The 15,652-nt window shown below is 34.8% G+C and overlaps 1 protein-coding gene across 3 annotated transcripts in view; it reads left to right on the top strand.

The window, feature by feature from the left end:
* Positions 1 to 11,852, top strand: part of NETO1 (neuropilin and tolloid like 1) — a gene marked incomplete at both ends in the record, with an annotated part of 87,191 nt that extends 75,339 nt beyond the window's left edge. For all 3 annotated transcript variants that reach the window (XM_079717829.1, XM_079717828.1, XM_079717830.1), the window contains 3 exons: positions 8,109 to 8,222; positions 10,273 to 10,831; positions 11,792 to 11,852. In XM_079717829.1, coding sequence (XP_079573955.1) covers positions 8,109 to 8,222; positions 10,273 to 10,831; positions 11,792 to 11,852 — 734 coding nt within the window. The remainder of the gene's footprint in view (positions 1 to 8,108; positions 8,223 to 10,272; positions 10,832 to 11,791) is intronic.
* Between the last annotated feature and the right edge of the window lie 3,800 nt (positions 11,853 to 15,652).

Here is a 15,652-nt window from a genome sequence, read left to right as displayed (position 1 = left end):
CATCTATTTAAACCTGCTCCTTGGAACTCAGGGAAGGTCATGGAGGCTGAATGAAGCCTATTTCCTGTAATCCAGAAATGGGGGACACAGAAAGGCTTTTGTGCCCAGGAGCCCCAGAGGGTCCTGTTTGGGATCACCAGGAGCCTGACTGCAGGGGTCAGCCAAAAGGCCTCAGAGGGCAGGGAAAATCACCTTTGTACCTGAAAGATCAAAATGATTATTGAATAAAAGTAACTGAGTTTTTCAGTGTGCCAGATTTTGCTATTTATTAAAAATTAATTACCTAAATGTATAATGCAGGTACCTATCACATTTACATAATTATAATAATTTTAAGCTTTGTTCCCATCTCTCAAGCAAAGAAAGTGATAGACTGTAGAGCCTCTTGACTGTCAGAAAATTTTAATAAATCAATATCTTCAAGGGTGATACAAGCTGAATTCAGGAAATGAAGCAAGGACATGTAAACGTTCGCCAAGCTCTTTCCTCGTTCTGATGCTTCTCCATGCATTTTTGTGACCATTTCCATTCCAATTTATGATTGGGAAAATAAGAATAAAAAAGAGCAGAAGTAGAAAGCTCAAAGACATGGGTGTGTGTGTGTGTGTGTGTGTGTGTGTGTGTGTGTGGTCTATTCTCACACAGGCCGGCACATAGAGGCGTGAGCTTTTGACAAACCTCAAATTAAAGCGGTTAAAAGATAAGAATTTGAGAGAAGCAAGAAGCGAGGAGAATACCTGTGGAATGAAACAAGATATGGGTGGGGGCTGGGAGACGGGGTTGGGGGATGGCAGGAGCATCTGATCGGAAGCCCCAAGCAGTTTTTAAATGGTATAATGATTTTTAAAGAAAAATAGGATCGAGCATCACTTCTGTTTCCAAATTTTCTTGATGAAATATGATGTAATTTGACTTTGAACAGATCTACCAACTGATAGTTTCATCAACAAGAAGGCAGAGGTATTTGAAATATCAAGGTTTCAGAGAGAAATCTGACAGTTTTTATTTCCATTTTGTGTTAATTTTCCCTGAGTGGTATTTCTGGACTTGAAAAGAAAGGTAATGGATGAGGAAAGAAATGACTCTAATAGAATGAGCATTAGTGCTGGTAGCGTTAAATAGCAATTATGAATTACATGGCTTTTAATTACAGAATTGGAACAGTATTTATAAGTATGTGACATGATACTGAAAAATGATGATACATCCACGATTAGACCTTTAACATTATAAAGTATATGTTTGGTGAGTCTTTATTATATTTTAAAATAAAACTTCCTTTATTTTGAGTGTGTGGTTGCCCTTCTTCCTCTTGTCCTCCTTAACCTAATTAAAATATGTCCAAAATTCATTTGTTTGTCTCCTGATGATGTTTTTACTCCTTAAGAATCAGCAATATGTAGGTATAAAGGCTGTTTGTCTCAGATGCCATCATGACTTAAGCATCTTGAAGGACTGAAACACTATTTCACTGAAGAATGGTAAATGCTCCCCACCTAGTGGGGTGAATGGGAACATATGAGGATTTAAAACTAGAAAAAAACGTCCAAAAGAAAACAATGAATTCGGTGAAATATTGAGTTCATTAAGTATCTTTAAAAATACTAAAGCATTATGTGAAATCTATTCTTTTACTGGTTAAAATTTGAAAGATAAAATAGACTTGTTTGGATTAATATTAGGCTTTTTTTTCATGAAAAGTGATAAGATTTTTCCCAATCCTAAGAAGTAACTGTATGTGTATATGTTTGTGTATATACACACATATGTATATGCATATATGAAAAAATTTCCCAACGAAAATTAAATATAACTTGTAAATATCCTAGAAATAGTCATTGCTAACATTTCAGCTTAGTATTTCCAGTAAAATTTTTCATATGTTTGTTTGCATGTGAGGCTTTATAATTTGAAACAATTTGTATCCTTATTTTTCACCCAACTTTATACCTCAATAATTTCCATACTATTCTATGACCCCTTAAGAATTAAGAATCCTACCACTATAATAATCTTTGAACTCTGGGGCAACACTTGCCAAGCTTTTGCTTTTGATTTTGTTTCTGTGTTGTCTATTAAGTGGTGTACAAATAAAATTGGAGATATTTGGATTAAACAAGTTTAAACATATGCTTTTTGGCATATGACTTCTCTAAACAAGGTTCTGAGAACCACTAGAAGGGTGACACACAGGAACACACTGTATTTCCCAGGCTTCCTACTCTGCAGTACACATCTTCCTTGCCAGAGCAAAATGTTGAGTTAAATTTTGTGTTTCCAAAGAATTTGTTTTGAAATATTTAGATAACTGTTCACTTAAGGTATTTTAAATTGGAATTTTAAAATTGGGCTTAAGGGACCTTTAGATAATTTCAAAATCTGCATCTGTGTATTGTGTTTCTCTGTACTGAAAATTCTGTTAATACAATTGTAGGACAAATGTCACTTTTATCCAAGCCTCAGTTTCATAGGATCACTAAACACTTCAGAACACTCCTGGATTTACATTGGAACCAAAAGACCAAGATCTAGTCTCTTTTCCACACTGCTTGCCTTGGTTTCCCAGGATGGGACCTGAATGTCTCTCTTTACAGTGTGGTGTTAGAAAATGCATGTTATCTTGATGGTTTTGTTATTCTGTGAATGATGGAATATCACAAATACCTTATATAGCTAAAGCTTCCTCCTATAAAGTAGTACAAACATTTAAAATCTCCCCTTCCTATTGTATTGATATTTCACATGTGTAGATTCTGTTTTGCTTCTTTTTTAGAATTGAACTTTAATGATATTTTACATGGGGTATGAGTGTAGCAAAGAAATATACCCCCAAGATGTTAAAATATCTCAGCCAGGAAGTCATAGTTTTAGGAAAGTCCTGGGCATGTCTTAGAAAGGTGTGTTTATTGTGTACTTGGATATAAAAAATGGAGACTGGTTATAGACTATTTTTTTCTTTTTACATGTAAATAGTACAGTAACACAGAATCAAAGACCTTGAAGCTGAAGGGCTCTGGTGTATTGTTGATTTTGTTTTCACATTCAAGTATATTACTAAGCTCATATAATGACTTTTAGGAGAGCAAGAGGATAAGAACCTTCTGCAAATTGTAAAGTTAATTGTTTGTATTACCTGTCATTGTGCTACTTCATGTAATATCAGAATTAATTTAAAACCACTTTTTGAATCATAGAAGGGAGTTGTCCACTTAGTCCTTGGGGTTGAATTTTTGTGAAATACATAGTGTGCTATAATAAGGACTTGTAAGAAGATATGGTAGGAAAATTATTAAAATAAGCATTCCCCTGTCGTTTTTGAGAAAAAGATGTTTCATTATGCATTCGTTTATTTTTCAGTTTCTTAAAAGTGACTGTAAACTGGAGTGTTGTAGAACTGGTACACACAGGTAGGGTGGAAGGCACTGGTGTGGTATGTCCAGCAGCATCCCTTTAACTCTGGTTGGTCAGTTCCCATGAAGTAATGATTGTTAAATATTTTAAATATTACTCCCAATATAACATCTTATTGATCTATGTAGCATAATCCATTTAATTATATTAATTTTATTACAATATTTTACTATCTAAAGAATAACTATCTGCTGTTTTATCACATGAGAAAACGAACAGTCCTATGTATAACTCATCTTTTTAAACAGCATTTATTGCGTGCTCTTCTGCATAAAGGGCTGTGCTCTGTTCTTTCAAATTTGCATTCTCATTTGGTCTTAACAAGAGGTCTGTGAATAACTATCGTCACTTTACAAATTAGGAAATTGAATATAAATCACTTAACTTTTATATCATGTATCTCCTTACACTTATCCCATTATATAGATGTAAACTAAAAAGTGGAAAAATTTAAGGAATATTTGCTCAAGGTCACACAACTTAGAAGTGGTGAACCCAGGATTTAATCTCAGACATTTTGAATTCACAGCCTCTGTACAATACTTGCCTTTGAGAACAGCTTACAATGACAACTACAGTGCTTGCATCCATATGGCTGGCACTGTCCTACATTCTTTGCATAGTTAAATCACTTAGGGAAACATTATCTGTCTCCCTATTTTATAGATGTGGTAACTGAGTAAGTGCTCATGGAAGACGAGATCTCTTCTTAGGAATTATCACTCCCTACAGCCTGAGATGCAGCCCTACCCTCTGTAGTGTTGTCAGGACTCTACCCCAGGATGAAGTGCTTGGAGAAGCATTCTCTAAGCTTCAAGTTCATGGACAGTTAACCTGGTCCAAAAAGGATGTTTTGCACAATTGCGTATGTGTTAGTGTATGAGAGAAGAGGAGAAAGTGGGGAAAGACTCACTCTGCAGTGTTAAAGTATCCATTTTCTATGTCACCCGAATGATTTAAATCAATAACAATGCTGTGCTTACACATATGACATTCTTTTGTCTGACTAGCATATTTCATTACATTCTGCTTCTGGCTTTTCTCAAAAAGAAACACTTAGCATTAGATCCGGATGATAAAATGGTGATGTTCAGTAAACCCTTCCAGAGAACTGAATTTGCAATAGCTGCAGTCATTACGTCTAAATATGCTTTTAAATAATTCAGAGTCAAAAAGCAATGCTAATACTTTCTTCTGTGTACTTAGTTTTTATCATCAATATGAGGCTATGTTTGCTATTCTGAAAGCAACAGAAGACCTAGTCCCAGAAATAAGTAGATTCATATGATCATGGAAACTGCCTGTGTGAGTTACTCTGAATTTTGAGGATTACGTTATTGGCTGCCCTTTATTATTGGTAAACCTTAATTTTGAGTTTCTTCCAGATAATTTTAGGGAATGAGGGGGCTGGTTTTTAAGAGCCAATAGCTTTTAACAATTATATTGAATTTCTAAGTAGAATAAGTTCTGTAAAAATTGGTAGAATATGTGCTTTTCCAGCAATAGTAAGAGAGTCAAATAAATGAATGGGATTTAGTTTCTGAGAATATCACAATTTGTATTGTATTTGAGGGCTCATTCTCCACAGTAAACACACCTGTGAGAGTCTTCTGTTCTCTGGGATACTCAGGTCAGCAGCCTGGCCAGAGCTAAACTTTTGCTCGGTGATATTAATCAATTAAAAATATCTGTTGACTATTTACTCTAAGCCTAGAGATATTAAGCCACATAAAAGATTACAAATAATTTTTTAAAAGCATGTCCCTAGCCTCAAAGAACTTGTGGGGAAAGATGATAAGCATATACTAAGTGCTAAACTCTTTTAAAAATTGCAAGTAGAATAGGATTTAAGAAAAAGATAATTTTCTGATAGATTGGAATGATATTTTAAAACTGTAAAGATAATACAGTTCTGGTATGATTTGCATAGCAGAGTGGAGAATGGGTATTCCAGGACAGAGAGAGGGAGGGAACTGTATGCCCAATGAACCAAAGATCTCAGGAGCATGTGGGGAGCAGTGGGAAATGCTTATGTGCAGAGTGTATGTACTCAGACATCCTTGAAGGAGCAGTGAGGACATGGCTTGATTTCGGAGGCAGGAAGGTGCCCTTTTATGCTTTTAGCAGGAGGTAGAAATAAGAATCTTTATTGAACTATTGTGTGTCTGCATTTATATGAGAGAAATATTCAGATATGCAATATAAATAAAATTCAGAATCCAATCTATTTTATTTTTGGTGTCTATGAGACAAAATTAATTTTTGTTCAAGGGGTATGTTGTGATACATTGGTTTCTTAGCCACTGCAAGATTTCCTTGTTTGTTTTTGTTTATTTATTGTTTGCACAGCAGTTCTATAAATGTGGCAAAAATAAGGAAGAAAAGATGGAGTAGTACTTGGAATAATAGTGATTTTTTAAAGGGAGGATGATTTCCGTTAACTGGCACATTTGCGTAATTATTTGATGTAAAGTAGTGTGTCAAGAATGTGATTCATTGACAGTCCTGGATGATCTGTTCCATTCCCAGTCAAACCACCAATATTTAATGATAACTGATACTGGCACATTGATTGGTGTTTTGTAAGACTTTCGCAACAGCAGCAGAAACAGAAACAAAATTACATTTGGAGAATTTGGAAGCCAAATCTCTAGTGCATTTACTAACATACTGTTAGTACTGTTAGTACTAACATACTTCACTGTTGCAGAATGCAATGCCATTTTTATCTGTATATTTAAAATTTAAAAACAAACCCATCCTATTTAATAGTAAATGTAATAAATTTTCCAGCTCATTCTGGAAGGTCAATAAATATTTATGCTCTTTTCGAGGTATTCTTTATTTGATGGATTAACTGTACTTTCAAAACCACTGCAATTTATCAGGTAGTAAGTGTTCTTTTTTTGCATTTTCTACTAAAGCAATTTGCAGCTGCTCTAATCTATTTGCAGAAAACTACTTTTTGTTCTGTGTACATTTTGACAACATTCATTACCTGCTAAACAGATCATATCAGTTCTGCAAAATGGTTGACTACAGAAATTCAAATTTAGTTCCTTACCGAAAAGCAGATTTTTGCAGTAATAGATTGGATCATTACATTTTACACTATAAAAGCTTTACACCATGTTGAAAGCAGGAGCTCAATAAAATGTTCAGCATGATACTTTTCAAAATGACTACTGCATCTGCATCTTTTCTACTCTTTAATACTTTGTTTTTCAAAACGACTATTACATCTTTTTTATTCTTTAACCAGGGACTTAAAGGCAAACCAAGCAGAAGGAAGAAGAAACTCTCCTGGGAATTGGGACTGGGGGAGTGGGTAGGGGGAAGGGCTTGGAGAGCCAGGGGAATGCTTGGCTCAAGTTACCCTTGTCTTTGCCACACTTTTGATTTTCAAGACTTGATCTTTTTTTAAAATGATTCCCCTAGGAATGTTAAAATATTTTAAATTACCTTACACAAAGCATTTTCTTAACAATTTTCATTAATATGGAAAATACATTTAAGGAAGACAACTTTCTTAAAAAAACAACCTTGCAATATGCGGTTTTGAAGGTGAAAATTAATTATAACATGACTGCACTGTTTAGATAATATTGATCATTGATAAAACTTTACTGATTGATGAACCTCTGTAAATTACGTGTTTTGTGTCTAATATATTTTTCTAGAATACCTATCCTTAAAAGGGTCACAAAACTATAACTGAAAAAAATCAATGCTAAAATTACCTTTTATGAGATATGTGGGATGATTACAAAGATAAAAGCAAAAACTACTTTAAAGGACTGTCTATAAGCTATAATTCATAGTGTAGCATTACTCTAGAGATGCATTACTATAAATAACCAATTACTCTGACAATGAAAGAAGTGTATTTTTTTGTAATATTGAAGTCATAGCTAACATTAGACTTTGCTATATTAGACTTGTCACTAGTTCTCTTATTTCTATAGCCAAATTGTATACTTCTTGGAATTCTTATTTAACCTCCCGATGCCCTAAATGTGCATTGTAATCTGGAGAGCATGGACCATTGTACCTAAAGTTAGTAGAACGTGTGATATATATGCAAAGTAGGCTAATTTCATCACCGTATATATTTTAAACGTTGATGAGAATAATGTACATTTTTCTTATGTTGTTCAGAATAAATTTTCCCTTGTTCTGAATCTCTGTGATATTCTTTGTTTCTTTCATATGCTTAAATAATATTATACTTTCTTAATTAGTATTTTGTAAGCACATACTTTCCAAAATATTTCAATATTTCCATTAAACTAAACCTTTTTTGCACAGGACAACTAAATTTATACATACAGAATTTCAGTGTAAAGCATAATGTTATGCATGTGGTCGGCACTTAAGTTTTGCTAAATGAATGCACCAAGTTAAATAAAAAAAAGAAGCAGAACCTATATGGATAATGTACTTCATTTTTATGATGGAAAGCTTCCCGTGCCAGTTTTATAAGCTGAGCACATCTAGAAGAACTCTAGCTCTGTTAGTAACAAGGAATAATTACCACTATGGCAACACTTTTGAGAATGGAATGTCAGTCTTATCATTTATCTCAATTTGACGGCATATTATCACACTAATCTTTTTGTTTTTAGATTTGCAACGTGAGTTATTTACAACTGAGCATCAGCTAAAACTTTTTTTTGCCTTTTTCTTCTCCTTTTTAGCTCCCTGCGAAGGCAATACATTCTTCTGCCACAGTAACATGTGTATTAACAATACGTTGGTTTGCAATGGACTCCAGAACTGTGTGTACCCTTGGGACGAAAATCATTGTAAAGGTAATCATTTGCAAAATCCCTCTACCTGTAGCATGGGAAGAAGTTTATCCAATGTTTATATGTATCAGACAGCCTTAAAAATATATTGTATATTGGCTTTATGAACTTCCTGTAGGTTTTATAATTGATTTGTTAGCCTTTTCCTTTGCTTTTACTTGTGCTGTAACCAGAAGTTTTCACATTCCCTAATGCACAGTGGACTATCCTTAGCACTTGATGTTCTTTGGCAAATCTCCTTTTTGGAGCCTGCAGCAGGGCATTGGAGCTTTTCATGCAAAGCAGGGTTTCCTATCAGAAGCTCCTTCATCTGTGGCTGCACCTCTCATTTATCCAGTCCATCTTTACCAGACATTGTGCACATACTCTAGAGATAGAGGTGTATTGAAGGAACATTAGGGCTTTCAGGTACCTAAAGCCACTTACCTCGACTTCATTTTCCCTACCAAACACTCTTCTTCCTTTCCAATGAGAATCGCTTCCAATGTTCCGGCTTCCTTCTCTAGCCTGTATGCAAAGGTTTGTTTACATGGAGAGCATCCCTTGGCTTGGTTATGAATGTTGCAAGTTTTGGTTAAGTTCAAAGTGCCACATATCCTCTTTTGTTCAGATCCAATATTAACCAGTTTTCAAAGGAAAAGAAACAGGCAAATAATGCTCCATGCTTAATGTCCAATATCTTCTATTAAAATGCCCTCTGTGGATAGAAGCAGAGAGACGTTGCCACAGTACCCATGGTTTGTAGAGTCAATAAGAGAAGCCGATCCAGTATCAACTATTTTGAGGAGATGGGCAATGATCCATGTTGTGTCCAAACAACCACTTTGGAATGGATGGGAAATTAAGCATTTTGTGAAGAACCTTATATAGCACTGTTAGGGATTCGTTTTACTTGCCTAAAGTGGGTCTGTTCCCATGGTTCTTGGTGGCCCACCTTTCTCCATGGATAAAACCTCTGCACCACTGCTCTGGATGGTAGGGTGGGGCAGGGACAGTGGTTCACTTCTCTGAGAGGAACACCCCTGCTTTATGAAGAAGGCACTCGGTGAGGATGGAGAAAGGGGCCATCTGGTCTTCTGCTTGTCTCTTCAGGGAGCTCGACACTGTGAGTGAGCTGCAGCCAGTGTGACCGGGGCCCTGTATTCTCAACCTGCTGAGCCTGGTGTAGACCTTCTTTCCTACCAGTGGGGCCTGGGAGGAGAAGGGGAGACCCTGCATTCCAGCCACTCCTACCTGGAATCTAGCATCTGCAGTATGGATCTGGGGGTGGAAAGGGCATTGAGAAATGCAGGTGGCTTGCCCTTCCTGGGGAGGTACTGTAGCTCCAGACTGGGGGCCTGTAGGGAGAGGAGACTTGTGTTGCCTGAAACCACCCTGGGTAGAGCTTCTACTGGGATAGAAGCTTCTATTGGGATAGCTTCTACTGGGTGGAGGAGCTCAAAGGCCACAGACCATCCCTATTCATAAAGAAATTCAGTAGATTTTCTTGAATAAATGTACTTCCCTTAAGACAATTTCCAGAAACTTTAAATGTTATTTTTTAACTTTTACCATGATGGGAAAAGACCCACAGAAGCCCTCATGCCAACATCCCTGAAGTGTCTGTCTTAAAGTGTAATCACCTTCTGGTATCAGAATACTTAGACTTCAGTTATCCACATCAGGAATAAATTCAAAACAATTTAGGTATATTCATGTTCCCATTAGTGGAGTTTGTGGGGTTTCTTATACCAAGAGAAATGTTTTTACCATTACCAATTGATTCGCAAATGACATCCTAAAGGTTTTATAAGACCTTCTTCAAAACATATATTTACATTTAAAGTAGGGACTCTGTGCAACGGTAGAGCGGTTTCTAAGGCTAGAAGATACGGTTCTTGTGAAAAGTGAAACATTTTGTTTCTTTTTAAAGACTTGTTTATGTTTAAGACAGTGAAAATTTTATGCTCAGCCTGTTTCATTTAAAGTTGTCAACGTACGTTTGACTACCATATTAACGCGTGGTGGGTTGTTTCTTGTTTTGTTTGTTGTTTTCACTCTCCTCAACGTGTAGAAAAGAGGAAAGCCAGTCTGCTGGACCAGCTGACCAACACCAGTGGGACTGTCATTGGCGTGACTTCCTGCATTGTGATCATCCTTATTATCATTTCTGTCATTGTGCAGATCAAACAGCCTCGTAAAAAATATGTCCAAAGGAAATCGGACTTTGACCAGACAGTTTTCCAGGAGGTGTTGGAACCTCCTCATTATGAGGTATGCACCCTCAGAGGGACAGGAGCTACAGCTGACTTTGCAGATGTGGCCGATGACTTTGAAAACTACCATAAACTGAGGAGGTCCTCTTCCAAATGCATTCATGACCATCACTGTGGATCACAACTGTCCAGTACGAAAGGCAGCCGCAGCAACCTCAGCACAAGAGATGCTTCTGTCTTGACAGAGATGTCCCCACAGCCCATCAAACCCCTCATCCCACCCGTGAACAGAAGAAGTATACTCGTCATGAAACACAACTACTCCCAAGATGCTGCAGATGCCTGTGACATCGACGAGATTGATGAGGTGCCGACCACGAGTCACAGGCTGTCCCGACATGATAAAGCCGTCCAGCGGTCAGTATCTATAGATTTTTTGATGACAACTATAACCTGAAGACTGAAATGCTTCCAGAATATTATGTTCTATTTTGTCTTCATTTTTCAGTTTCTCTTTTTATTAATGACTTAAAGCATAGTATTTCAACTTTTGCCTCTTCTTTTTCTGTGCTCTCCATACTTTTTCTAAATATCATTTGTGTACATATGTGTATGTGTGTGAGCACACACAGACCAAAGAGATTTCATTTATTTCTATACAGATATAATATTTATTTCTATAAAAATTATGGCTCTAATTTATATGGCTAATTTGCTTCCATGTGGTCATAAATGTTGCTCCAATCAACATTTATAGATTTTAAGATATGAGATGATATTTGGAAATAATTGCCTTACCAAGATGGTTAACCCATCTTGTTGAATAATTTTAATGTAGAAATAACATATTTTGCAATATAATGTATTATATTTTTGGTATGAAAGTTAAAACACTTTTTTCCACATATCACATAATACTTACATTACAAATTGCATATGATAGCATGGTATACTAAAACAGTAAACATTGATATTTAAATGTAGCGAGGATTAGTAGAAACATTTTTCTTTTAATATGGAGACAATATTATCTATATTGTATTATTAGGCCTAAAATTAATAAAAGTCTTGAGGAAAGAAGATTTAAATTGAGAAAAATATTATTTAAAATTCCCAAACCCAATCTTCCTGTGTTTTGTTTTGCATGTTTACTAGCATTTAGTTTATTTTGTAAATGTACGTAATTCCTCAATTCAATATATATTCTCAAAACCTAAACTACTTTTAGTTGATTTAATATTTTTGCATGCTGATGGAAAAAATTTTATTTCCACAGTTTTATGAATTTTTAGGAATGCTTTTAAGTAAATATTTGTGTGCATATTTATTTTTTGTGAAAATATTACTTTGTTGAATGAAATAGCCATAACATTCCAGGTTCTGCCTCATTGGGTCTCTAAGCAAACATGAATCTGAATACAACACAACTAGGGTCTAAAAAGAAAATTCAAGGTAAGCAAATGCCCTTGGTTCCTTCTCCGACTTTGTTGTACTCTGTTTTGTTTTGTTCTGTTGAACTTGTCTTGTAGTTTTTTAGGGAATGTGCTATTTATTCGTTCTTTCTTGAGATATGTGTTTCATAGCATTTCACAATTAGAAATATACAGGATTCAATGCTGATGGAAGGATGATTCTTATTATATGTATCTTTAAAATAAATCTTAATATTCTTACCATCAAGCATTGTACTACAATGTTATTGAAAAGGATGTTAAGTTAATAAGTTAAATTTTATCTATTTTAAGGTAAAGATACAAAAATTGGTGAAGTCTTAAAAGAAATACCAGAAGAAACCCAAGGTTTTCATAATTTAAAAAATTGAATACTGTCTCAATATAACTGAAGTCAGTATATAAAACTGGTAATAATGGTATTGACTGAATTTGGCAACATTCTACTCAAAACTCATACACTAAGTATTCTGAGGTACTTATACAATTTGTGCCTTCTTATTTTTGCATGAATATGCAGCTTATTTCATCAAAATTAAATGCAGCATGTTATGTCAAATTTTATAATATAAAATTTGAATGCTTGGTAATGTAAAATGTTCCATAAATATCAGTTGTCTATGTGTACATCTATTTTGTCATCGGGTACCATAATGGCTTTATTTTTAGTGCTTAGAGTCTACATCTCTATTAGACTAATTTGTCTCCAATTAAATTTGCTTGACGGTTAATCTCTTCAAAACTCTTCAATCCTATCAATTATTCTTGAATTAGGTGAATGTATTTCCATGCTCTATATTACTTTGATAAGTTGGTGTATTTGTGTGCACATTTCATCGGGAGAAAATGTTTTAACTGTGTTTTATTTTCAGAGAAGAACTATTTATACAAACATGGGGACTGTGAAAAGAAAATTCTATAGTGAATTGTGAAAAGTGGACATATTTCTAAATTCATTCCACTGCCTTTATCCAAACTTAAGAATTACAGACATTTGTTATCCCTTCAGCAAGACATACCCGCTGCACAATGATATGTTCATTTCGTAATTTGGTTGCTGGCCACCAAGTGCTCCTTAGTTTTTAAATACATTTTGAGATTTACTGGAAACTTGAAGAAGAAGTTAGTTCCTGATTAAGACTATCCCAACTTTATTTTTACTGTCAGTTTCACTTTGTTTCTATGTTGTTTTATGTCTTTGTTAGATAATTGTACATTGTGTGATATGTGAAAAAACACGATTTTGGATGAACTTTGTGTTACATGTACATTGTTTTCATTATATAGACTGCTTGAGAATAGTGCGTTCCTGAGTGATTTTGAACATGCTACAGTGAAAAGTGAGAATATGGACCATGGAAACACCAGCTAGAGGTTTTATGGACTATAAACATCTGTTGTTGTATTAAGATTAAATGCAGCCAAAAGTACCGAGTAAAATTACTGGATTGCAATAAGAAAAATCTCATTTTTCGTCTTTCCTATATACCCCCATTTCCTTTTTTTTTTTTTTTAAAGAAAATCAAAGGAAGATACCGAGTTTCAGAAATTGTTTTGAAATCAGGTATCTTACCGTTCATACCCTTCAGTAGAAATGATTTTTGATTAAGCACTTAGCAATATGATTGATTGACACTTTGAGAAAATACCTTGCATGTCAGTACTGGATATTTGAATTGGAAAAATATCCTTTTTATTAGACACATTGTAAAAAGCATGCATTCTCCAATACTGCTGTTACTCTTCCATTTCCTTGTGTCATATGCTTGCTACTTGTAACTTTTTCTATAAAGATATATAAAAATGTATAATAATTTCCTAACTTGAGTTAAGAGAAATGCTTTCTTCTATTAGAGTGATAAAAACTGACTTACGTAAGTACACACTTTATATCTACTCTTTCCACATTTTAGGCTACAGGATGTCCTTTAGTATTAAGACATACTTCTTCAAATTTTGATTTCTAAAACTTTATGGAGTACTCAGTCCACAAGCCAGTCAGAAAGAATTAAATTAACTGGGGTAAATAGGATTCCTACATTACATCAAAAGCATATGATATTCTGCAGAAACTGGGAGCATTTTCAGGATTGGCATGTTGTCCTCTTTACAACTAATTTTATCAGAAGTGTTTAAGAAAGTGGACATTGTACCACTATCAAGCACATTTAAAAGTGACATGTTTTTGTGCTAATCTGAATGACGTAGCTAGTGAACTAGTCACCAGTAACTTGGTCACCAGGCAAATCAAGCCTGCAAGAAAGGGAGCCAGTATTCAAATTACCATGTTATTGTCTGACCCACAGAATTTATTTTCAACATAAACATATAACCTCAACATGAGATGTCTAACTAAAGCAAGCACCACCAAGACCAAGACAGCATCACCTCTTCTAAGGTTTAGGTTTTGCCCAGAATTCTCGATACATGGAATAGCCCATACCTAAAGAAAAAGAATGCTAGTTAAGCATTTAAATATTTTTTTCAGTGTTAGAAAATTAAAAACAGTTCATAAAGTAGCTAAAAGTAGCACCCTTGCTAGCGTACAATACTTACAAAGGGAACAAGGCCCTACACTGCTCACACTCTTGCTTTCTTAAACAATTCAAATTTCTAAAATTCTTTTTACACAATTTCCCAAGTATCTCAGGCCAGAATGACTAGCTCAGACTGTTAAAATATCAATATTTATCTGGCAACTTTAAAAGGAGTTACTCTTGCTGTATAATACCAGATAAAGTCAATTATAAAGCCTATAAAAGCATGTAATATCTTTTCCACCTTCAAAAACTCAATAAAACAGGAATTGCGTCTCGCCCAGATGATGGATCTTATTACCAATCCTATTTACATATCTAGACTCTTCAACAAAATCATAAACTCAGTGAAGGGCATTACTATCTTTTCTTTCTTTCTTTAAAACCTTAGTAAGATTTTATCATAGACAGTAAAACTATGTCACTACTTGAACTATTTTTATTAATTCAGTTTTTATGTGAAAATGAATATAAGTGATATTTGCAAACTTCTTCAAAGTCAGCTAAAAGTATCTATCTTGTTTTATTTACAAAGAAATCCATTAACAGGGAACCACAAATTTGAGATATCCTGTAGGAACATACCCAGAGTCATTGCTCCCACAACAAAGCCTTGGGCTGCCACGCGCATGTGGATCAGGTGAATAGACACTTTAGTATTGCCCCTGCTCTTCAATTTATATAATCCATATGCAACGATTCCTGCAAAACCTGCTATTCCTGTAAAACAGACAGTCACAAGTATGTCAGATGCATGGGGGCAGGGAATCAAGATGATTTTATCATCAATCAATGTTCTATTTTTTTTTATAAGGATGCTTTAGGAGACCGTTAACCAGCTAACATACAAATTGAGTTTTTAAATTTTCCCCCTCAAAACTAAAAATCCACAATTGGAAGCAAACAGTAGCAGATCCAGAAAGCTAAGATCATCTTTAAAATGTGGGCTTGTGAAACCAGAAACTAAATTCCTTTAAGCGTGACAGGGGAGCTCTTCTCTGTCCTACTTCCATCCCCGAAGGCAATCAGTTAATGTGGTACAGACTGTAATAAACCATAACTGTGAGTATAACAGAAAAAAAACTTTATGGAATATATTCTCCTTTTAGAATAGGAAAGTCTTTTTTAAATGCTTTAAACCCACAAGCCCTTTTATGACCCAAATAACACAATTCTGAGTTGTCCTTATACTCAGGTATATATATGATTCCTGAAAGCTTACTAATTATGGTGTGTTTAATATAAATGAA

The sequence above is a fragment of the Hyperoodon ampullatus genome (assembly GCF_949752795.1).
Source record: "Hyperoodon ampullatus genome assembly, chromosome: 13".
NCBI lineage: Eukaryota > Metazoa > Chordata > Mammalia > Artiodactyla > Ziphiidae > Hyperoodon > Hyperoodon ampullatus.
This window is presented reverse-complemented; position numbering and strand designations above follow the sequence as displayed.